Consider the following 25245-nt stretch of genomic DNA (forward strand, 5'->3'; position numbering starts at 1 on the left):
CGAGGCGAACATGAGAGATATCACTACGTGTTGATTTACAGTTTGACCTGTTTTTCATGGGTTTCATCTGACAAGCATCTCTCTCTCTATCTCTAAAGATAGATTGATACATCTATCTATAGATATCTATTGTCAGTAGTTGCTTTCCCTTATGCCTTTCTCTCTCCCAAATGCACACTTGAAATGATGCACTCTCAATCATCCAGACAAACACTCTCTCAGACTCTCTCTCTCACACACACACACACACACACACACACACACACACACACACACACACACACACACACAATGCTGCTCTCTGTCTATATATCTCTTTCTCTCTCTCTCGTGCTCTATCTCGCTCTCCCCGTCCTTGTGCAGTTCCAGCACTTCATAGGTATGTGTGCGTAGCCCGCCATACATACCCCCCACCCCTCTTTCTCCTGGGGGCTGGCCCCGCCCACCATACGTTGAGAGGACAGGCAAGTTGACCCAGTAGGAGGGGCTGGATTGGGGAGAGGGGAGGGGTTGGCTGAGTGTAGACGGAGCTCACATTCAGTGCTGCCGGCGTTGAAGAAAACACAACACACCAGAGGAGACCCAATGGGACGCACATGTATACAGAGATCGATTCCTGTCTGAGCCCTGCCGAGTGGGGAAGCCTATCCAGTGGGATATTGCCATCACCTGGAGAGAGAGAGAGAGAGAGAGAGAGAGAGAGAGAGAGAGAGAGAGAGAGAGAGAGAGAGAGAGAGAGAGAGAGAGAGAGAGCGAGCGAACGAGCGAGCAGGTTCCTTCTCAACCAGCGGGCTCTAATAGAGCTCCTGTACAGCTCCAAATTTTTGATTGGATTTCCGAGTCATTCACAAATCAACTGTTTTTTTGACATTCGAACATCACATCGGTGTCTGAGGATGGGTACATTTTGCAAGCTGGGGATTTTGGTGGTCTTTTGGTGAGGCACTATATAAGTAAGTAAATGGCTTGGTTTGTGGTATTGCTGTTGTTGTTTGATTATCATAATAATAATAATAATAATAATAATAATAATAATAATAATAATAATAACAATTTTAACAGTAAGAATAAGAATTATAATGTTAATGTAGCATTAGTAGTAGTAGTAATAATTGTAATAATATTAATAATATTATTATTATTAAAAATAATTATTATTTTTATTCTTATATAAAATGATTACAAAAAAGATAGATTGCGGTTTGTTACATATTATCTAAAAAATACGAGTGGGAAATCGTTTTTTTAACCCCATTAGCTAGGTCACATGGCTGTCCTCTCACATTAGTTTCAGAGGAAATGTGATTTAATTAAATTGATATTTTCCATGTGACTCTGCTAACATCTCCTCAAAATAATATCAATTAACACAAATGAACAGCATGACATTCAACAGCACCATCAAAACGTCAAAAACTAAAAACCTAATCAGACAATCTGTAATTTTAATAAATATTGAACCAGAAAGCCCATGTTCTGATCAACGTGACGTGTCCAGTAGAATATGAATGCATTAATGACCTGAGCACGGAGGGGTCTAGATATGACTACATTAATCCACTGAGTATTGAGGGGTCTAGATATGACTGCATTAATCCACTGAGTATTGAGGGGTCTAGATATGACTGCATTAATCCACTGAGCATGGAGGGGTCTAGATATGACTGCATTAATCCACTGAGTATTGAGGGGTCTAGATATGACTGCATTAATCCACTGAGTATTGAGGGGTCTAGATATGACTGCATTATCCACTGAGTATTGAGGGGTCTAGATATGACTGCATTAATCCACCTAGTATTGAGGGGTCTAGATATGACTGCATTAATCCACTGAGTATTGAGGGGTCTAGATATGACTGCATTAATCCACCTAGTATTGAGGGGTCTAGATATGACTGCATTAATCCACTGAGTATTGAGGGGTCTAGATATGACTGCATTAATCCACCTAGTATTGAGGGGTCTAGATATGACTGCATTAATCCACTGAGCATGGAGGGGTCCGTCTAACCCTGAAAGGAGCTACACGGTTGTTGGTTATCCAATGATCAGGTGAAAACCAAGGGTTTTCCCCCTAATCACAAAACAAACAGAACAAATTGTCATATTTAATAAGTACTTTGCTCGACAATTTAAGCCCGACGGCCATGAATCACAGCACACATTAGCGCACAATGCTCAGATGTACTGTAATTCACACCAGAATGCCATCAAAAGGCACACATCAAACCATGAACTGGGAGCAATTATATGCTGACACATGACGATAAGCCGACAGCAGTCATAAGGGGTCTAGGCGAGGCGATGTGCGGTGTAATCCGAGCTGATGGGCTCTAACGCTGCTCTGTCTCCGTCTCAGACACCCCACGCCAGTGAGACAGGGGCCCGCGTCTGGAGGACTACCATGCGCTGACAACAAGGTGAGGGTGAGTTGAGTGGAAGGCATACACTCACCTTTGGGTGCTCTTATTACTTCCTGTGTGTTTGTGTGTGTGTGTGTGTGTGTGTGTGTGTGTGTGTGTGTGTGTGTGTGTGTGTGTGTGTGTGTGTGTGATTCTGTATACCTGTTTGTGGGTGCTTGTGCATGATTCTGTGTACGTGTGTGTGTGTGTGTGTGTGTGTGTGTGTGTGTGTGTGTGTGTGTGTGTGTGTGTGTGTGTGTGTGTCTGGGTGTGATTCTGTATACCTGTTTGTGGGTGCTTGTGCATGATTCTGTATACGTGTGTGTGTGTGTGTGTGTGTGTGTGTGTGTGTGTGTGTGTGTGTGTGTGTGTGTGTGTGTGTGTGTGTGTGTGTGTGTGTGTGTAAATGTTAATGTCCATGTATGTAGATGGCTGTGTTTGAGTGTGTTCCTGTGTCTGTCTATGCACATTTGCATGAATAATTTCCACAGTGAATACATTATGTCTTAGCCCGTATGTTAGGATTTTAAAAAAGGTGCAGCTATTGTGAAGAGGGAGTGTGTTTGTTGTGGATACACCCCTACACTTAGATCGTCAGGTCTTTTAATCGATTAACTGTAATAAATTAACACACAAGATACTCCTTGATTTTTCAGTATTGACATATGCTGTATAAACATGCCTGAAAGGAGACAGGGTCATGATTTACATTGTATTCATATGGTCGTCAACTAATGTACAAGGGCACCACTCCAACTCTTGAGTAGAGCAATTTGAGACACACAGTCTCTCTCTGTCCCATGAGTATGATTGCTCAGACATTACACACAATCTTAGCAGTAGGCGAATCCAGTCAATAACTCAGCGTACGGCATTGTCATTTGTCTGCTTCGGACCACCTGGATTTCAAGAGAGCCAAGTTTCTGTGTTTTTCCTCTTGTTTCGCTCATTTCCCCAAACCACACGGCTCCCTGGTTGCCGCTTCTAAGTTTGGCACGTTTGCCCAGTATTCTCAAAAAAGACTTCCTTGATTGTAATTGTGGACAGAACTTTCCATCGAGAAAAGATATTATCATCATCATCATCATCTTGCTCTTCTTCTGTTCCTGTCTGTGATTTATTTCATCACCGTATAAATGTGGCACCAGATCTCAGACGCGTTGGCAAGGGTGGGGGGGGGGTCTGGCCTGTAGTTTGTTGTTTGTTTGTGCTCACACTGTGCCTTTGTGTGGAGCGGGGGGGATTAACCTCCAAGCCGCTCAGCAGGACTTCCAACAGACACGCCGTGGCGGTGGGAAGGCACTTGTGGGCCGGCCGGCGGCTGGTTAATGATCCATAACAAAGAAAACATTAAATGGGAACGGGTCCTTTACCGGTACAGATAAGGACTTGGACCCTCTCCAACCGTCCATTGGCTGGGGAAGGGGGGCAGGGGGGTGGGGGGGGGGTCTGTGTTGTGGAAATAAACAGGGCTTAATGTCCCAAGGTATGAGGCTACTTGAGTACGAAACGGCGGTGGTTGCACGCAACGGCCAAGACGTTGTGTGGAGATGTGGTCAGGTGCTGAATGTATCAGTGTGTGCACAATGGGGCGCGGTCCCCTATGAGTGGCTTTAGCGAGATGTTCGAAAGCTCAAGCCAAATGACACGGCCGTCCTCCTGGTTCCCCCGGCAGGGTTGGTCCGCTACCGGGTGGCGGCAGAGAGGGAGGATCTTATAAATCATGGGAGGACGCTGGGCACGCGACAAGGCCACCTTCAGAATTCACTCTAGAATTGTACAGCTTTGCCTGCCAAATTATATATATATAAATATATATATACATATATATAGTAAGAATTTCTTAGAATATAATACCGTAAAGATTCGGCACTAAAGGGTCTCATTCCAAAGAGGGTAAATCGAAGATTAAATGGGTGTGTATGCATGCGCGCGTGTGCATGCATGTTTTTGTGAATGTCTGTCTGTCTGTCTGTACGTACATGGCACGACGTGCATGCATACGTTCATGCGTGTGTGTGTTCCTTTATGTGTGTCGTGTCCATATGCTTTATATAGGTGGGAGCCATGCATGGCTCAAGCTTTGCCTGAAGGAGAAAGTGAGGTTTGACCTTTTATATCTTGTGGATGAGAGTTCACAGCCTAGCATGTGAGACAGCGTGATTCAATCGGGCCAGTGTTGACTAATGCACTATTGATCGTATGTAAATAAGGTCATAACTTGGGGATATGGCATAGGTCTGGAAGGCAGAGCTCCCAGATACCGTTGCAATAGATTACCTGCTGTCAAAATCCACCAATGAGGGTGCTAATCAGAACGAAAGGAGCATTGCTGTGCCTCTCCAGGCATGAGTGACACGAGATCCAGCTGTTGAAGGGGTGTTAGAGGGGAAAGCGAGAGAGAGAGAGAGAGAGAGAGAGAGAGAGAGAGAGAGAGAGAGAGAGAGAGAGAGAGAGAGAGAGAGAGAGAGAGAGAGAGAGAGAAAGAAAGAAAGAAAGAAAGAAAGAAAGAAAGAAAGAAAGAAAGAAAGAGAGAGATCTACAGGGTTTAGAGAACAATGAGGAGTGGGGAGACGCAGAGCCGTGACTGGCGAGCCCCATGTGAGGGGTTTCAGGGCAGAGAGCTAATATTGATACTGACGGGAACAAACAACAACTGGGGCGGTGTTAATTCTCCTAGCTGTTCTTTGTGCTGCAGTAGCCCGGGCATCAGGTTAGGGCACGGATTAGTCAAGCGTTGCCAATTTACAGGTCCATCCAGTCCAAAACACACGCACACGCGCGCACACACACACACACACACACACACACACACACACACACACACACACACACACACACACACACACACACACACACACACACACACACACACACACACACACACACACACACACCATTGTTAGGTTATTGCAAGGGTACCACGCAAAAGAAGGCAGGGTTATACATCAACTTCCAATAAAATAATAGAATAAATGAATAAAAGGGGGGTCACCTTTATTTATAGAGCCCTTTTAAAACCTATGTCAGTTGACCGATGTGTTGGTCTGTTTCAACATTGGTGTGAAAGAGTTGTAAAACTCTGTGGACAATCAACCCACAACCATAGAAGAGTCTACAGTTAAACATGACATTAAAGAATACACATAGGATGAGGGCGGATACATCACCATACAGATTGTGTTCAGTTCGGTCAAATAAAATGCCAGAAAAACAGAAGGCCCAGAGTGAATGCTATAGAGTTTGACCAAGACCAAAGGCCTGGATAACAGCTCCATATCCAGTAGTGTGTGTGCATAGCAACACCAACAACTTCCCCTGCTTCAGTAAAGTCGGCAAACAAAGACGACAGAAGAAGAGCACAAAAACGTGGATGGAAAAGTTTGCTGTAATGTTATCTCGTGCGATCCCACATGTGTTGTGGTCACTCCCGGATCTCTAGGGACGTGTGCGTTTGCAAAGGGTTTGTGGGAGCTTAAGAGCACTGGTAGGGATGGTGTGCGAGGAGAACGGAAGGAGTCTCAGAGCGGATGGCATTGTGCTGATTTAGCGGTGCTACGTGGGGGGGGAACCCACGGTTTGGATTGAGGGATGGCAAGGACAATATTGACTGATTGATCACTTAGGGGATGGGAGCCCCAAAGGCTGAACAGAAGCAGCCACTGCAATAAACAAGATTCTATCTGCAGTCCGTCCAGAGGAATCAAATCAAATCATTTGCCTTTTTGTTCACCCGTACTGAAAGCTGGGTCCAGAACGGGTAATACCGTACTTTGCATGTGTCAAAGAACGTAAAAGAAAAAATAAAATCCATCTTCTGCATAATAGATTTCCTGAAATTTAGAGCACATGTGCAGGATTATATTATTGTGGACACAGTGTTAGTCTTCAGACCTTATTTACTTTTGCCGTGTAACTTCAGTTCAAGGAATTTTCTTCTGAGGACCGGCCCGTGGCGGAGCCAAATGTTTTTTTTTGTGCAGGTCTACTGTCATCCAGCCATTCTGCAATTTGAAGACAATACATCCTGATTTTTTGGATGCATCCATCATGCAAATGGACCATGAATATATTTGGAGGGATTTCAATAGTTCCCTCTAGAGTTGAGTAATTCTCCTAAGTGTCTGTTGAGGAGCTGCGCAAGGAAATTAAAAAAAGAATCAATATATCCGTATTTGTACTATAAACTATTCATAGAACAGATTCAGTGGGTTCCGGTAAACTACGGTTTGTTTGTAGTGCTTCCATGTATAAATCATGTGATCCCCAGGAAAAACATCTAGACTAATGTTGAATTAACATTTAACTATTTTCCCTAAAGGATACTTCTCAAGCAGCTGGATAGAAAGTCAGACACACATAACATCCTTCAAGAAACGTCTCTTTAATAAACATCCTATGAAAAAAATACCTGAACATATTAATACATGTGTTCTATTTCATGTTTATGGCAAAGAAACCATTCTAGTATAGCGAGCGTAGAGGTCAAGTGCTCCACACACACAAGCTACATTCAATCTCCATTTGACATCGGAAATTACCTACAAGGGCAAATGTACAGCAAATTGAATTACACTGTGGAGCACTGCAGTAGAAAATAAAAAAACGTCTTAAATTACAGTGCACAGCAATAGTCCAGCCCTAATAAAGGGGTAGCAATGAATTAACTGATTAGATAGCGCAACATCTCTTGTTTGACCTCAACAGCAGTATATCACCGAAACGACAAGGAGTTCCCTTGCGGTGATCAGGGCAAGGATTTGAAAAACAGTGAGGCCGGGCGACACATCCATTGCATATTTTTTGTACAGTTGTATTTAGTCCTCGTATTTATTTTTAGCTCTAACTAAATTAAGGAGGTCTGGACCTGGCTGACCTCGTAGCTGGCTAGGGGCCTCGCGGCGATGCAAGGGGGGAATCGTACTACGTTTTCTATCAATCAATGTTTACCTCTCTGATTTGACTGTTATGCAAGCACTTCAATTTGAAAGGGCACTATACAAATAGAGAAGTCTAAATATTATTACAACTAAGCACATCCGAGCGTCAAAGCATTGATGTTATTATTACTGCTAACGTGTTTGCACACACAGCGACTTTGAAACAATCACTTAAAACCTGAGAGTTGGACCAGAAACAATCAAACAAATGAAGAGGGGTGCTCTTTGGCCACTCCTCGATGCTTCCAGAGCAAGGATTCATGGTGGTTCCAGTCTGCTTTCCTTCTGTTTCCCCCCACCGCCGTACCGTAATGCTAGGAGTGGCGTCCAGCTGGCCCGGCTTGTCATGCAATCATCTTCATACATTCCAGCGGCAAAGCCCGCACTTAGCACTTGCTAATGTAACTGTTTTTTTTTTGTTCTGCTGCCTCAGCGGCTGCTAGGCCCCGAACTCTGTGACTACCAGAGCTGGATGCAGCGGCGTAGAGGAAGACGCAGTACTACCAATCACCCTATTGATCGCCCACATTAAATTATACTAGAAAAGAAGGGTCTTCTTCAGCTGTTTTCGGTTTGTGTCTACTAAGAGGAACAGGAAAGGCCCTGGGCAGGCGTTCATCCAGCCTGACTCACACACGCGGCGGCAGGGCAGTATCCTGGCCGCCGTACCTTCCTGGCGCCTCAATCATCGCGTGATGAGCCTCACCAGTCTTTCTTTGGGCTCTTTCCACTGCTTATTCCCCTACCTTTTCCCTGGCAGGCCTTAGACAGTAGGTCCCCCTCCCTTTCACAAGTCCGTCGTTGCTCCCCTCGTCCTCCCCCCAGTTTGTTCTCAGACCGTTTGCTACTCACTGTTTACTTGCCCATCGGCTGCCCCCAATCCCAAGACTCGGGCTCTCAAATTACTAACTTTAATTCAAAATCATTTTTATTTGTTGTTCAACAATGTATTTATAAAGGAGGGAAAATAAACTTTGATTGCAATCGGATGGAGAGACGGATGGAGATAGAATAGCACATCCACAGGGAAGAGAGAGAGAGAGACACACACACAGAGCTACAGAGAGAGAGAGACACACACACACACACACACACACACACAGCTACAGAGAGAGAGAGACACACACACACAGAGCTACAGAGAGAGAGAGAGACACACACACAGAGCGAGAGACACACACACACACACACACACACACACACACACACACACACACACAGAGAGAGCGAGAGAGAGGAGACAGAGGGGGAAGAGTCCACAGGAATGTATGGGGTAAGCGAGGGATGAGAGCTGAGGGCGGAGGTGAAGGAATACGCAGGGTGGGATAGAGGCAAAAGCTGTCAAATCGCTCTTGAGAAAGTATGAAAAAAGAAAACAAGCCAAAAGCGGCTTTGTGTCAAACCGAGTGGGATGCTGAGACAGATGACCAAACAGACACATGCTGATGCACTTATGTAGGAGCCCTTACGTCCTCCAAAATGCACAGAAATCCTATATCATTCATACATCAACACTATCTCAGAACACACTTTCATTTTGTTACAGCCGAACAGGGAGCTGCTGGTGGGGCCCCGTGCCAACCCCCAACCCTCCGAGCCATCAGAAACATTTGTATTACCGCTGCTACTGCTTAATTCCTGATGATTGCAATCAGAGCGTATTAGCCGTGTTTATAATGTCTGAGTTTGGTGAAATCGGAGCATACGAGAAACCCGGGACTTGGCACCCATCTCGGGAAAACGTAGGATTGTTTCCGCAGGGTTTTCTGTACTTGTGCCGTTGTTCCTTACGAACACATACCAACACTCCCGCGGCTAACATGCTTAGCTCTCCGTCTGTCCCGCAGGCATGGAAAGCATCAGCCGCGAGACCCTCTGGGACGGGCTGGGGCTCTTCTCCGTCGCCGAAGGGACCAACGCCTCCTCCTTCCTGTCCCAGCTGACCTCCCTCAACACGTCGCATGTCGGCGGCGACGGCTCCTTCCTTGGGGTGTTTCCGGGGAACGACTCCACAGCCACCCCTCACACACTGGCCCAGCCCCGGGTGAGGGACGTGGGCCTGGCACGGGCCGAGATCACCGTGCTGTCCCTGATCCTGGCCCTCACCACCCTGGGCAACGGCTTCGTGCTGTGGGTGCTGCTGCGGCGGAGGAAGCAGAACGCGCCCATGCACCTGTTCATGGTCAACCTGTGCGTGGCCGATCTGGTGGTGGCCTTCTTTCAGGTGAGTGAGGTCGGCGGCGGCGGCGGCGACATTGTTCGAATTGTCCTGCTTTGTCAACAAGAGCTTCTGGTATGTGGGCTGCTGGGTCGTGCCGATGAAGTCGGATTACAGACCGATCAGTCAGCATGGCTGTTCAGCGCTTTTTTGTTTTGCTTGTGGATGTCGGCAAGGACAGCTTCGCAAATACCCTGATAACTTAGCCATGCTTTGTTCTAAATGAATGAACAACGACAATGGATCTCACGGATGTTCGATTTGGATGTCAGGTGTATCACCCACAACATGCATCACAACCTGTGTGTCCCTCCAGGTGCTGCCCCAGTTGGTGTGGGACATCACGGAGAGGTTCCAGGGCCCGGACCTGCTTTGCCGGTCCGTCAAGTACATGCAGATCGTCGGCATGTTTGCGTCGCCCTACATGATAGTTGCCATGACGGTGGACCGCTACTACGCGATCTGCTGCCCACTGCAGGCCTATCGAGGGGGAACCATGTCCCGCTGGAACACCCCCATCATGGTGGCCTGGGCCCTGGCACTGGTCCTAAGCATACCGCAGGTAAGGGGAAGGGGGGGGGGGTGAGGTGGTGACGAGGTGTTCGGGAGACGGGAAATGGTGACAAGCTCACCTGGCATGTGTCAGGTGATCGCAAGCGTGTGCGTCCCTTCCGCATGACATACATCAAGGCAAGAGCTCTTGCTAAGGAATGCAGATTAAAATGCATGGCGAAGACATGTAAATGCCTGCGTGTGAGTGATACACACACACACAAACTCTCTCACACACACACACACACACACACACACACACACACGCGCAGACAGAGACAGATGCCCACACATTGACACTTGGAGGAAACGAGAGCTCAACGGTGCGTTATCGCCGATGCCCCCCCGCTAGAACTCAAGATGTGGCCCTATATTTAGCCCAGTGTGGTCAGCAGGGTGTGACTGATGTGAGCGAGGGGGGTACCGGGAATCGTGCCTCTCTGCCTCTCTCTGATTACCCGACCCCTTCCCTCTCTCTATCTTACTTTCTCCTCTCTCTCTCTCTCTCTCTCTCTCTCTCTCTCTCTCTCTCTCTCTCTCTCTCTCTCTCTCTCTCTCTCTCTCTCTCTCTCTCTCTCTCTCTCTCTCTCTCTCTCTCTCTCTCTCTCTCTCTCTCTCTCTCTCTCTCTCTAGGTGTTCATCTTCTCCCGCACCGAGATCTTCCCTGGGGAGTACGACTGTTGGGGCCAATTTGCAGAGACGTGGGGCCTCAAGGCCTACATCACCTGGATGACCGTGGCCGTCTTCCTCCTGCCAGCGCTCATCATCACCGTCTGCCAAGTAATAATCTCTCCCTCCCCCACCCCACCCTCCGTTCAGGCTGGCGGGCCCCACACACCCACAGGGGGCCCCGTTGGAATGACCAGAATGCAGTGTGGTTGTGTGGAGGCTTATGGGAAGGAGCCAGTGGCTGGTCAGGTCGTTTGATAACGCCTCAAGGTAGCCGTGTGTGTGGATTAGTGGCGATGCTGTTTGGCGTTGTCCAGAATCCCCCCGGAGAGGAGACATTCTGGGCTGCCTCCCATAGGGATCCGATGCTCTATTTAAGGAAAGATATGTCCAGGGGCCCCGGCTATTTTCCCTAATTAACACAGCACTGGAAGGACCACAGCTGGGCCAGCTGGCCAGAAAATATGCCCTCCTCTCCGAGGGGCTCCTGGGAACAGAATCTCCGTCATATACACAGCATCTTACGCAGCACTTGGTTTATGGAAGTTCATTATTTCCCTGTACTAATATTTACATGTCACATGCAGTGACGTCACCCGGTGCTTGTTTATACGTTTTGTCCGACGGAAGTGGATTGAGCCCTTTTGTGTCTATGTGCTTCCATCTTCTCGACACCCGACATCCGATCGACGTCACGCTCGGCGGGTGTGAGGCTGAGAACCCGAGAGTGAAGTGCACTGTCGAGTGGGAAGTTGTTTGGATGAGCGGTTCCTTGAAAGTGCTGCAAGCGGCAGTAACAGAGGCCAAGCAATTGGCCGTTCTGGACAGGCCCGGTAGGGCCACGGCACCAGTAGATCAAAAAGATGGAAGTGATTGTGTTCTCTGGGTTTTGAGTGCGCTGCATTTCAACGGCGGACTGCAGGAGACAAGATGCGCACAATGCACTTTGTAGGCACGCGGCTTCGGGCCGAGCCGATTGCCCTGCTGTGAGATATTAGGTCTCCCAGTGAAACATCCTGACCTTTATTCTCTATGAATCAGAGCCGTCACACCGGCGCTCCTACAGCTGTCATCAACCGAAGCCAGTAGCACTGGAGTGCCAACCTCACTAAAAGCAGCAATTTATTACGATTACAGCATTTTATCAGCAATATGGGAACATTTTCATGCTTGTAATCGTTTATTCACACTAAATAAGGGTGTAATATCACTTGATATGGATATGATATGTCGGGAGAATGACTGAGCCAGCATTGTAACTTAGTGGCAAGGAACAGCGAACGTCAAAGCACCACATTGAACGTGTGGTGCTTTTCTGTGGCTCTTTATTTCTTTGCACCCGTTTATCCTCTCTCCCCAAATTGATGCAGCAGAAAACCAATAAGCCTGTGGTTTCCACAGTACATTGTAACAGGGAAACAATTTAATCGGTCAATAAATCCTGAATATATATCAAACCAGTAACTACTCCACGCCTCAGGTTTGTGGAGATTATATTTATGACAGCGTGATCCCAACGACTGCCCCTCCCCTCACATAACATATGCTGCTTCACAGATAAGAATCTTCCGGGAGATCCACAACAACATCTACCTTAAGTCGGAGAGGATTGTGACGGCGGAGCTGAAGAAGAACGCCGTTCTCTTCCGCTTCCAGAGCTTCAAGAAGGACGCAGAGCGGGCCCGCGAGCGAGCCAGGCAGGGGTCCAGCGGGGGCGGTAAAGGAGGAGGAGGAGGAGCAGCAGGAGGAGGAGGAGGAGGAGGAGGTGCAGTGGGGAACAGAGGAGCACCGCTCCTGAAGGCGGTGAATAACAACTCCTCCGGCTCCCACACACCCAGCAGTAAGGCGGGGGAATGCTACGACTTTGCCGCCCCGACCGCCCAGTACAGAAACAGTTGTCAGGCGGAACAAACGACGATATCTACGGCGACGAGAGAACAACAACATCCGTGCAGCTCTGAGAGCCAAGCTGGCACCCCCAGTCCGCCCGGGGGGTCTCCGTCACAGGAAAGCAACGGCTGCCCCTGCGAAGAGTCCTCGTACCCGGCCTTCGACGAGACCACCGGCCGTCCCGGTGGGGTTTCCCCCCGGTGCTCCATGGACTACGTCCCGCCCCTGCCCCCCAGCCAGCAGCCCCCCAGCATCACCAAGGCCATGACCAAGACCGTGAGGATGACGCTGGTCATCGTCCTGGTGTACACCATCTGCTGGTCGCCCTATTTCATTGTCCAGCTGTGGGCGGCCTGGGACCCCAAACCTCCAGACCAAGGTGAGCCGAACCCCCCCCAAATCCCCCCCGAAATGACCGTCTTACACCAAACACATTCATGGTCTCAACCCAACACATCTAAATCATGCGGTGCAGGGCAGCTGCCTGAAAAGTGATCCGTCTTGTTACTCCACAGAAAATAGCCCAACGCCTCGCTAAGTTGCGGTTAGTGTGATTATAACATACGGCTGGCGCGATGCAGCCAGAATAAATGTTTTCTTTGATCCACAACCAGAACCCCCTGGGTAGGACCGCAGGCCCCTCTCTGGTATTTATATTCTTGGTCAGGAAGAAAGCATCTGATCTTCTGACGTCCGTTCTGGTGTTGGCACAAGTAAAGCTGAAAGAGCAACATAGCCACAAGCTAATTGTTGCTTTATGGGTGTTACCCCCTTCATTTAAGCACAAATAGTCACGCCTAAGGGATGGGTGTATGTAGCATATGTGGGCCCCCCCGATGCAGTATAACCTGGTCAGATGTCATAAACACACACACACACACAGAAGATATGACAATCACAGAAACAAGCTGAAGGGTGTATCTCAAATGCATACACACGCACAAGCACGTGCACACGTACACGTACACGTACACACACACACACACACACACACACACACACACACACACACACACACACACTCGCTCAAAGGCCGGCAGCCCTTGCAAAGACAATGCCTAGTTGTTAATCAGCAATCAAATCAGTTTGCAAATCGGCAATGAGAATTGGCAACACTGCAATATTGATGTTGTGGCTATTACCTCGAAATGTATTAATAGAAGAGAGAAAATGGCTTAAGGAAGTAACAAATTCTACTGTCCCAGCAGAACGATGTCTATCGTCCATGTGACTGGCCTCAGGACTATTGTTCAACAATAGTCGTAAACTGTTTAATTTTAAATGAATGAGGAATTATTGCTGTTTATGCTTGCCTCCCTTGAAAGGGCATGTTATTGTCCGCATGTCTGTTGGTGTGCGTGTTTCTTGTATGTACATTCTTGTGGGGCACATTTGTATTTATGACAATATTGTTAAAAGGATGTGCGTGTGTATGTGTGCGTGTCTGTACAATTGTGTGTGCATGCGTGCGTCTTGTGTGTGTACATGCATGCGTGTGGGTCTATTTGCGTGTGTGTGTATGCGTGCATTTGTGTATGTGTGTGTGTGTGCGTGCGTTCATGTGAGTGTGTGTATGTGTGTGGGTGGGTTAATGTGTGTGTGTTTGTGTGTGTGTGTCTGTGTGTGTGTGCGTGTGGATGCGTTCATGTGTATGTGTGTGCATCCATTTGTGTATGTGTGTGTGCTTGGATGTTAGGCGCCAGATCTACCGCACTCGTTTTTACCTGGGTAGACAGCCTGTGACCTAATGTCTGTCCCTACCTGGTGCTTCGAACTCGAAGTGTGTCCCTAAACTACCCCTGGGTGAGCGCAATCTTACCTATAAAGGGGGATAGGTGCGAGGTACTCACCCCAGGTCCACAGCCACCGTAGGCGAACAGCTCTCTCCGTGACACGCCACACACCGGCACCTGGTCTCCAGGTGACCAGCCCACACTTTGAATCCCTGTCATTCAGTTTCCCCGTGTATTTACAAAACAAAGTTCAAACAAAAGGTTTCTCATAGAGGTTCCTCAACAGAAACGTGTGTCCCTCGTGTTAGGCCCAACAGACTCTGAGTCTCACCTGCAGAACCTTCAGAGACTCTCTACCCAGATTCTCAATTCCTGAGACTCACCTGCTGAGACTCACCTGCCGCCTCAGCTGTTGCTATTTACCGCTAATTAGCACCTCAACACCACCCCCTCTGTGTGATGTCAGTACTCATTCTAACCCTAAGCACTCTGAAGCTAACCCCATTCCTCATATCCTAACAGTGGGTTCATGTGTGTGTGTGTGTGTGTGTGTGTGTGTGTGTGTGTGTGTGTGTGTGTGTGTGTGTGTGTGTGTGTGTGTGTGTGTGGATGCGTTCATGTCTATGTGTGTGTGCGTGTATGTGTGTGTGTATGTGCCCCGTGGCAGGCGTGGCCTTCACCATCCTGATGCTGCTGGCCAGCCTCAACTCGTGCACCAACCCCTGGATCTACACGGCCTTCTCCAGCAGCGTGTCCAGGGAGCTGCTGGGCCTGCTGCGCTGCCGGCCCCGGGACGGCCGCCGGGGCTCGCTGCCCGACGACTCCACCACCACACACACCTCCATCACCAAGGATACCGTCTACTAACTCAACAACGCTCACACACACACACGCGCGCACACACACACACAAACACTCCACCACCACCATCGTCCTCATCACCTCCCGAGCCCTGGCCCCAGCAGACGGGGTGGATGATAAAGAGCAGCTGTACGGTCGCCGGGGGGGGGGGGGGGGGGGGGGGGGGGGTCCGCAACGAGCATCACCTGTCGCTACAGCCCTGCACCGAGGGGACCTGTGGGAGACGGCGACCGGGAACACCAGCGGGCGTGTGGAGGAATTTACAGAAGCTGTCAACGGCACCCAGCTGGAATGTCGGGCATTCTGTGGAGTGAGAAAACAAAACGAGAATGCATTTCTCTGCAGTGACTACAGCGGGGGAAACTCTATCTCATGATTCATAACGCGGAAACTCTGCATCCCCCCCCCCACCGACCTGCTCCGACAGAACTGCAGGAATGCGGGGCCCGGGATCGTGTGATTTGCAGACGTGACCGACAGAGCTGAGGGAATGAGAGAGAGAGGCAGAGACGCAGGGGATCCAGAGAGAGAGAGAGACAGACAGAGAGACACCGGTGATTAATAGAGGCTAGACAGAGGATGACACGGCTGTTACATCGGGGGTTCCGTCGCGGTTAAAAACAACAATGTGCGCAAACTTTGCTGAATCCAAGTAAATAGAATAAAGATGGATGCCTGAGGTTAGTTACATATTCAACCCTGGAAAACCATGTGTGTGTGTGGGGCGGGGGGATATGGGGGGGGGGGATGTGACATGATGTATTTGGCCAAAACTGGAATATATAGCAAGCGACTCCCTGATGCACACACACATACACCCACACACATAAAAAGACATTAGGGTACGGAGGCTACAAGAACATGAAAACAGTCCAGGGTCTCCGCAAGGACACAATGACGTGATTACTTTCAGCACCATCCCTGCATGTCCGTTCCTACTGCATGGCGTCTCCCTGCTGTAACGAACAGTCCACCAAAGCAGAACGTACACATCACGGGGAAGGCGGCAGAAACGCACGGAGGAGTGAAAAGGTCATTCAGCAGCATTCCATTTACAGAGAATGAACGTGGCAGAATGTATTTATTGAGAGACTGGAATGTGAGGCACATTGTGTGTAGCCTATATATATATATGTATATATCAATTTACATAAATATATATATTTATATATAAATTACTTTCTGCTTATGTCCAGCGATGCGAGTTATTGCGCCGGCACCAAGGCCGTTCCATCGACCGTTTTCTAAGGCTTCACTGATTCCGAAAAACACACACGGTAGTTGTCGTTATATATTTTTGGACAAATGTCAAAAACAAATAATAAAAAAGCCATAGGAACGTGTGTGCTTGCATAGCCATAAGGGGGAGCGGGGGGAGCATATGGGACAGATCCCCCCCTCCTCGATCCGCATGCTGAACGCACAGTCAACTTGATTTCACTCAAATTACCTCCGTTAGCGCTTTTGTTCCGTGTCGTTCGGTTGTTGGTTCACTCGCATTGCTGTACGTGTGGATTATTTGCAAGTTAGTAAGTAAGATACGTGAATGTTGAATGTAGGCCTACACACCCCATACCATGTTACAGTAGACCAATTTGTATTTTTCGGCAAGGCTACCATATAGCCTTGAGCTACGGACCCCCGGAGGTGGCAGAGGATTTCTTTCTTTTTAAAATAAAAAATATTAATATATGTTTCAAAAGATTGCCTCGAAATACTTATTACGTGGCATTGAAATACTTATTTTGTGTCCTCAAAATCCTTGAAGTGACATCTTATTAATGACATCTCTTCCATGCCCAGCGGCGGGTTGCACACCTGCTATTGATTTATTATTTATTACCTGCCAAGAGCAGGAATGCAGGAAGTGACTAAATCATTTTGAGTCAGCAAAAAGGACTATAAAATTATGTAAAACTAATTTGTGGCCATGGAATAAGTATTTTGAGGCCATGAAACAAGTATTCCGAGGCCATAAATCAGTATTTCATGGCCACGACTTAATATTTCTCTGTCACCAGCGGGGCTCCATATATTGCCTGTGCTGTACTGTTGGATAATTTCAGGTCTTAACTTAACACTATTTACAATACACTAACAGGGAGGCCTACTCAGCTCGATAAAACAAGGTCGGCATGCAGCCTAATTATGGTAACACTTTACATTAAGAGTACATTAATTAACCACTCATTTAAATTACTTAATGATTATTATATTGCGTTTGATATAGGGTTAGGGTTAGTGGTTAACCTTGTCAAATAATGTAACTTAATATCTTAGTTTAGAACATGAACACCTTTAGTTAATATGAACACAATTAGTAAAAGATTGCTAGACCATTAGTTAACTGTTAATTAATAACTCTAAGTCAATAAATATTACTTCATTAACTTATGTAAATCAATGGTTAGTTCATGTAACCTTATTAGAAAGTGTTACCAATTATTATCATGTTTTCAAAGCAGCGATTCGCAGCCCCATTGTCTGACATTGAACTCCAAGTGCCTTCATTGCTGGTAGCTGGTTACCCTTGCTAAATGTGTTTTGACTATGATGTCATGTAAACATGTTATTCTTAGAAGTTAGCTACTGCAACAGCAGGGATCTTTAGACACCTTGTGTCACCACTTGAGCCATTTCTCATCCTATTTATTTCCGTATAAAAATATACATACTGTATATCTTAACATTTCAGTTGTCTTTCATCCATGTTGTCCATGTCGTTTATGTACAGTTTTTATATCAAACGTTTTTTTTTGTCTTTTTTGTCTTTGAAAAGTAGTGCTGTATGCCCCTTTCCACTGAAAACACTTACAAAAGCAAAGTTATTACTTTCGTTTCATAAGATCGTTAACCTCTTAACGGTCACCTCTTAAAAAGCTGTTATCATTTCCCTGTGTGTATAAAACAAGATTAAATGTAACTTTAATGTTCATACTATTGTACCGGCATTGTGTTAGACGACGGTTGAAAAAACTCTTGCGTGTGTGTCTGTTTTGTAACCAATGAGTACAGCGTGATGCGTCAAAGGAAAAAAGCAAGGAAGAAAAACAGGGGGGGGGGGCTGAGAGTCACTCAGCAGGTCAGCCAACGGGATGCTTTTCGGGGTCTCAAGGGTTCCAAGGGGGGTGGAGTTCGAAAGAGAACAGGCGCCTCACCTTTTCCTCTGAGCAGGTCAGGGTGAAGGAGTGATGCTATGGCTCTTTGATTCCGTGCCAAGCCAAGAGGTCGCCGCAGCATCAACAGCGCTGCATGTCTCTATCTTTGTCGGATCAGGAAACGGAGCGACGGCTTACAAACCCCGTCCGTGCGTTGGTGTGTGTTCCTCATTCCTGGCAGGAAGTTGAAAGGTCAGAGGATGATTCTTGGCTGTCTGGAAAAAAAAAAAGGGGGGGGGGGGGGGTGAAGGGGGGCGAGGGTGGGGGCGAGGCGATCACTCAGAGTGATGGGCCAGGAAAGAGACACACTCTACTTTGCATTAGGCTGCCTACACAGCCTTTTAGAGGGGCTTTCAACGACTACATAATGAATGTAGCCTACTTTGGGTGCCTGAGAATAACACTGACGCAAATACCCACAGAGTGCTTCTACATGCCGTATAGGAGCTATAAATATGAATTCCTGAAAAGGCTAATCGTTCGATCACAGAGGATGACCAGACATTAGTGATTACACAACTGAGTGATTATTTATCTCCATCGGTGTCAAAGTGTTAAACTATTGGAACTCAATTCATGCAGTCGCTGACCTTCTGTTAATGGAATCTTGCTGTGGGTGGGTGTGTGTTTACAGTGCATGCAAAAAGTGGATGTTTGAGTACACGTGTTTGTGTGTACGCTTCTCGTATTCGGTGTGTTTTTACGGCGTGCGGGGCGATGCAGTGCCGATGTGTAAACTCAAGGTCGCCGCTTCATTAGGAGGGGAGGGGCAACTTCCTGCCAACATGCCAGCTGCGTGACAGGGCAAGGCATCAGACAGATGAATGACACTGCACCGGATCACCACCGTGCACACAAGGACAGGGCCCTGCAGGTGAGCTCTATAGCCATTAATATCCATTATTGTCATCCACGGGATCTGCATGAGCCAATGGCACGAAGGGATGGGAGGGATCCTGCTCAGCAATCTTCACCAAGTCAGTAGAAATAAGATCCGCATCCGAGGAACTTCTCAAAGCTGACCCCCCTCCCCCCCGCCGTGTGTGTGTGTGTGTTTTTGTGTGAGTGTTTGTGTGTGTTGCTCAACCCGACCACTGCTGGGCCCGTTACTGAGCTCATTCCCAGACACCGGTAGGCCTGTACTGGCCTGGATACACTTCTCCATCCCCTTTAACCCCAGAAGAGCCGCGCCCCGGTCTTAATGTTTCATTACACTGGGCGGGCACACATAAAAATATAAATAAAAGTATTGTCCGTATTTCACCTTTCCTTATCTGGTTTGGTATCGTGGCCAGTGGCTGCTGTCAGAACACCCATTAATTTCTTTTTTTGGGGAGTGTATGATTTACGCAAATACACTTTCTCCCATTAAAGGCATTCACACACCAGGGAGGTGAATATGCAGAGGGAGCAGCTGTTTGCAGGGTGATCTCACGCCACATTTAGCCATATGGGCTCTTTTTATTGCCGATAAAAGAAACGTTTCACTAATAATGAGGGGTAGCGGTAAATGAAAAGGTTATCGCCCCAGGGAAACAATAATTCTCTGTACATCATTCAATGTTCTTTCACAGGGCGGAATGTACGTGACTTTTCTCCATGCGTTCGTTTCTAGTTTGACATGAACTGTCGGGTTGTGTCGGCAGAATCAGGATGTGTATTGTTTTATGAGCGTAAAAGACACACAAAAATAATGAGCAGAGTTTCATCATGGTCTCCCGTATAGAGCATTTTATCGCTCTTATCCAATGAAACAACGGAAGGAATGCTATAGAACAATGCTGTGTCATTGCTGATGACCTAAGGGTGGGAAATCATTAGAGAGAATTTCGGGCCCTAATGCTGGGATAAGTTTATTTTCAAAGAAAATTGGGGGGAAAATATCTGTCCCCATATATGGTTCGTTTTCGTAAGTCCATCGCCCCTTTCCCTACTCAAAGCGGCCCTAAACCATACCTAAAAGGAAGACAGGAAGCAAGGGATAACGACTTACAAGAACAAAGGCCCTAGACTGTGATGCTAAGCACATTGACTTTTTTTCCGGTTGAAAAAAGGTATTGACATGTCTCGCCTTCTCTCTGTGTAAATCCCTGAAGTAATTCCAGCCAAAACAGTTTTCATTTGGATTTCAAGGATCAGAACCCCGGCGTGACCGACGCTGTTTCGGCCCATTCTCTAGTCAGGGAGGTCTGTTTACAAAGGGCTGCTCCGCCGGGCTAACGTGTGAAAACTGAGCAGCGGGTAAACGCTACTGTAGCCCAAGAAAGCATGATGTGAGAGACCGCTTGACGCCGGTTTCCACACTGCTGAGTACCGCTAACCTATCGGGGTCTGACTCTGACCCCAAGTCCACATCTCACACACCTCTGACAGGCCTGCTTTGCTCTGCCTCACAGCACACACACACACGTGCGCACACGCACACGCACACGCACGCACACACACACACACACACACACACACACACCCACACACTCACATTTTTTACACACGCCAGGATAATTCCATATTCAGTATTTTAGCCTACTGTTTTAGTTTTAGTTAAAAGGGGCCATTTTTTTTCGAAGGACTGCTCCATGCGATCCTCATGCTGTGTTAATCTGAGTTGGCCAAATTTCAATTCAAATAAATTGTTGTTATTTCTTGTTTTTCTTGTTTTGTGGACTGCACTGCAAGCCAAATGGCACATATAAAATACACCTATCTCCGAGCCTAAACCTTTCCTGTGGTAGCTTTTAACCATTTTCTTTTATGCATTGTTTATGTTGACAATTACCATTCTGTCCGTCTTTCCACAGTGTGAAAGAGGATTCCATGAGGAAGTTCCTGGAGCATCATGAACCATTAACATGGTCATGGCTCTATTGTTACTTCACTAAGGTAACAAAACAAAAGCTAAGATATGCTTACATAATGTAGAGTATATCCAGCCAGTGGCTTTTGGCCATGAATAACATGGATGAGCTCATATGATCTGTGGATATTCCTTGTTATGGGACGTGTAATGTCTGCCTCCCATATTTCCACTAATTTAAACAATTTCACTCAAGGGAAGCGCAGAGAAATTACTGTTGCATTGCAAAGAAAGTTCACTGAAGACTAAGTTCAGCTGTACCCTGTGTGCACACATTCGTTCCCACTGACTGAATACAAAAATAGAAATGCTAAGTTTACATCTGTGCTTCAGCCAAGAACAGATAAACATTTTCAGTACAGTTCGATGCAATTACACACATGACAGATGTAATACTGAGAAATCTTCATGAAGCAGGGCCAAATATGCAATGCATTATAAGGGTACGTGGTATTATACATGCTAGGGGGAATCATGATATAGCAATAACAGATATCTGACATTGATATGTGTTGGGAGGGTGACAGCTAGGAAGCTTGGAATGAAGCTCACAGCTGCCACTTAGTGCTAAACGTACAGTACTGCAGGCAATTCAATATCTGAATCTATGCACTTTTTCGTGTAGTCAGTTCCTATTAAATTGGAGGTCAATGACAAAGTGTTGACTTTGGTGGCCTCAGTATTGACCAAAAAAACTTCCATTTGAATATTAAAGCCTAAATATAACACTGGATGTGGAACGGTTATTAACTTGAGCTTAATTAACCTCTAGCCTATACTGACGTTGAAGCGGAAATTCATAATAAATATCTTACAGTATATTGATGGAACCAAAGGATCATCAACGTCTAAACAGACCATTACAAACAGTAGTAAAAGGAAGCTGGAAAACAATAACTCTTTTGGGTTTTAATGATGTACATAAACAGTGGCTGAAGCAGCCTTCCCCCTCAAGACTCCATTACACCCTCTATACTCTCAGGGGAGGTCCTTATGGGATAAACTTTTTTATTTTTTCGTGTACTTTCAACGTTTTCAAAGTTGTACTTCAAAGATTGTTTGTGGCCATGACTTACCAAATGGACAAAAAAGTGTCAATACATCACTACATAAAGTAAAGTAGCTAATCTAAGGAAAAAATATTTTAGAATAGGGGTCTGTTTTGGACTCTTTCACTATGCAAAACAGAATGGTCCATAAAAGTAACTCTTGTTTAAGACATTCCTGCTGCAGATCTCAACAGCTTGAGTGGAGGCTGCATGTTCTAGTAGTTATGAGTGGAATAAAACTCTGGACCACAGGGTTGAAGAGTCACTTGACACAATCCAAATAACTACCCAAAACATTTTATGAAATATGTTGCTATGGAACAAAGATCATAAATATATTCTGGTCTGCCTCAACTGAAATTGGAAGGCCCATATGTTGCTGAACTTCAAGACATAACATCAACACATCACACTTGGACAAAAACAGACCATTTATTGAGTGAACCGCAATGAGCATGAGACACAAACACAATGTTTGACCTCTTTAGGCCATCCAGTGGAGTCACAACTTTGATCATGGATTCATGTCAAATCTCAGCCATCTAGACTAATCGGTTTGGAGCACATCTGTACAGAACACAACCCAAATGCTGCTGACACAGAGAGAATGGAATTAGTTTGCATATCATTTCAGACACCTGCTTAAAAAGAGGACATTTTGAGCTATTGAGAGACGATAAAAACACATGTAAACCATGCACAGGTTTTTATCTTCTGTATTCTTCCGAAATGACTATACTGGTCCAAATCTTAGAAAAGTTTGTTACAGACACGGTCTGTTAAAGAAAACAAAAATAAAAAATACAAAATGACTACTGCTCTATCTCCACATCTCAGAAAATGAGACTTATGACAATATTCTGGACCATGGACTGCTTGGCACGTCCCGCCAGAATTCAGTATTCTTTGTAAAGATCCGTTGGTGTTAACATTGCTTCGTCTGATTCCTCTATGCCTGGATGGTACTCTTTGCACTGAAGGCGAGGTAGTAGACCAGGATACCGACGACTGCTGCCAGCACCTCAGTAGACACCCATGGGCCATTCCAGGCGCCCTGTGGTCAAAAAGGGAAAAAAATAAATAAAATAACAGAGGAGTTTGAAAATTGAAAACAGAACACCAGAAATGAAGCCCTCAAATTAACACAGCTATCCAAACATACATTTCAAGCATTTCTTGGGATTCTAGACCACTCAAGGTCAATGTGAAAATGTTTCCTTTATTGCACCCAATTTCTTCCAACTATGGACAACATTGGATATTCCATCTTCCTTATGAACTTGCTTTCCAATTTTGCATTCGTAAGTTGTTCTGGCTTTGTTTATTGCAATAATGTGGTAGCTAAAATAAAGTCTCACATTTCAAAAGATCCAGTTACAAACAATAGAATAAGTCTTAGAAAATAAGAAGGCCCACATTTTTTTTGTGTTATATCTGAACACATAGCAATTTATATTGTAATACATTCTGCACCATGTGCAACCATCAGCGCACATGGTGGATATTATGATTGAAGAATGACTCTTTCCTAATTAAATCATTCTTTATTTCTCTCATTAGTAATTCAGTCAGACAATTTCCCACAGTCCTAATATAGTAAGAAACTTGAACAACATTTAAAGTTCAGTCCTGCAATGGGTCTCCCCAAAGCCAACTGTGGAGTTTTATCCAGATGGAAACACATTCCTCCAGTATCTAGACTGCCAACAACTGGTCAATTTACAAAAGTCTGGCCCCTCAATAAGCCTGGTTCATTGTGAGTGGCTACCTAAAGGGACTACTGTAGAGAAAACTTACCCTGTGATCAACATTGACGGAGAAGAGGGGCTGAATGGCAGCAACGTCTTCATTGTTTCTCTGAGCCTGAAAAACATGCAGTACAGACATTGACTACAGGTTGTCTTGGGCAAGGTCGTATCCGCAGCTCATTGGCTGTACATCACGATGTGTACATTGTTTGACATGTGACGCAGAGACATACCTTGCGCAGGGAGCTGTAGGACTCCTCATCGAAGAATTTCACTTGATAAGTTCCAGAACTGGCCTGTTTGTGAGGAAGGCTCCAAGACACCTAAGACACATGGTTGTGGTACAACCAAATATTTTGTAAATAAAAAAAAGTGCTGGGTTTATTGACCAAAAAAATAGCGGTTTAGAGTCCTACCTGATATTTGCCAACATCCTGGCCTCTTGTCACTGGGAACTGTCTTCCATTGACGTCAGCATACAGCGCTACACTCTGGTGACAAAGGATATTGCGTGTCAGAGAGCATAAAAGGAAAGCAGCCGCTCCTCAGAAGATCACTTTGTTATAGGTTCAAACAAACGAATGTTGGAGATGAACATTTACCTGTGCTCCGTTTGCACAGGCCAGACTCAGCTCAACAATGAAGACCGACTCGGATGAGATGACAGCGTCGTTGGTCGTGTAGGCCGAGGGGCTGATCACTGGATCTGTGCAGCTATCAGCTAAACGCAAGAAAAGAACGCATATGTTGGGATGTAATGTCGCCATGTGTATTATTATAATATATGCCATGTATATATTATAGTCATCCTACATAAAGCTTGGTTAAACACGTCGGTAAACAGAAGTAACACACTGAGTATACGAGTGTGGCATGCGAGCGCTAGCAAGAAGAGACATTCAATCGACAAGAATAAGTATCGCCTTCGTTAACTTACCCGAGCAGGCACACACTAAAAGTGCGAAGAAAGCTGCTATTCTGAACATGACGATTTCTGGTAATGTTTCAGTAGAACTTGAGGTACACGTCTGTTCCTTTTTTCTGCCTGAAGTCCACCTCAGCTTTCAGACCGGTGCACTGTAATGACGTGTACAACACTCGCGCAACGCATTGTGGGTAAGATTTGTATTGACACGTCATTTGATCTCGATTTGACAAACTATCCTTTT

General features: G+C 46.2%; 2 protein-coding genes across 3 annotated transcripts; one reads left to right on the forward strand and one right to left on the reverse strand.

The window, feature by feature from the left end:
• Window positions 1–566: 566 nt before the first annotated feature.
• On the forward strand, window positions 567–15398 carry avpr2aa (arginine vasopressin receptor 2a, duplicate a). Of its 2 annotated transcripts, none has more exons than XM_079741674.1 (7): window positions 567–953; window positions 2362–2428; window positions 9192–9568; window positions 9879–10124; window positions 10748–10894; window positions 12341–13052; window positions 15074–15398. In XM_079741674.1, exons 3-7 carry the CDS (start codon window positions 9194–9196, stop codon window positions 15271–15273), a joined length of 1680 nt encoding a protein of 559 aa, XP_079597800.1. In that variant the 5' UTR covers window positions 567–953; window positions 2362–2428; window positions 9192–9193; the 3' UTR covers window positions 15274–15398. The 2 variants fall into 2 exon arrangements, with proteins under 2 accessions (XP_079597800.1, XP_079597799.1); XM_079741673.1 differs by having other exon boundaries at window positions 2362–2422.
• Window positions 15399–22741: 7343 nt separating this feature from the next.
• On the reverse strand, window positions 22742–25154 carry ssr4 (signal sequence receptor, delta). The gene is made up of 6 exons (XM_079741051.1): window positions 25014–25154; window positions 24679–24797; window positions 24493–24567; window positions 24310–24399; window positions 24126–24191; window positions 22742–23382 (listed from the first exon to the last, which is right to left on the reverse strand). The coding sequence occupies exons 1-6, from the start codon at window positions 25060–25062 to the stop codon at window positions 23278–23280; spliced, it is 504 nt and encodes a 167-aa protein (XP_079597177.1). The 5' UTR covers window positions 25063–25154; the 3' UTR covers window positions 22742–23277.
• Between the last annotated feature and the right edge of the window lie 91 nt (window positions 25155–25245).

The sequence above is a fragment of the Pollachius pollachius genome (assembly GCF_949987615.1).
Source record: "Pollachius pollachius genome assembly, chromosome: 8".
Classification (NCBI taxonomy): Eukaryota; Metazoa; Chordata; class Actinopteri; order Gadiformes; family Gadidae; genus Pollachius; species Pollachius pollachius.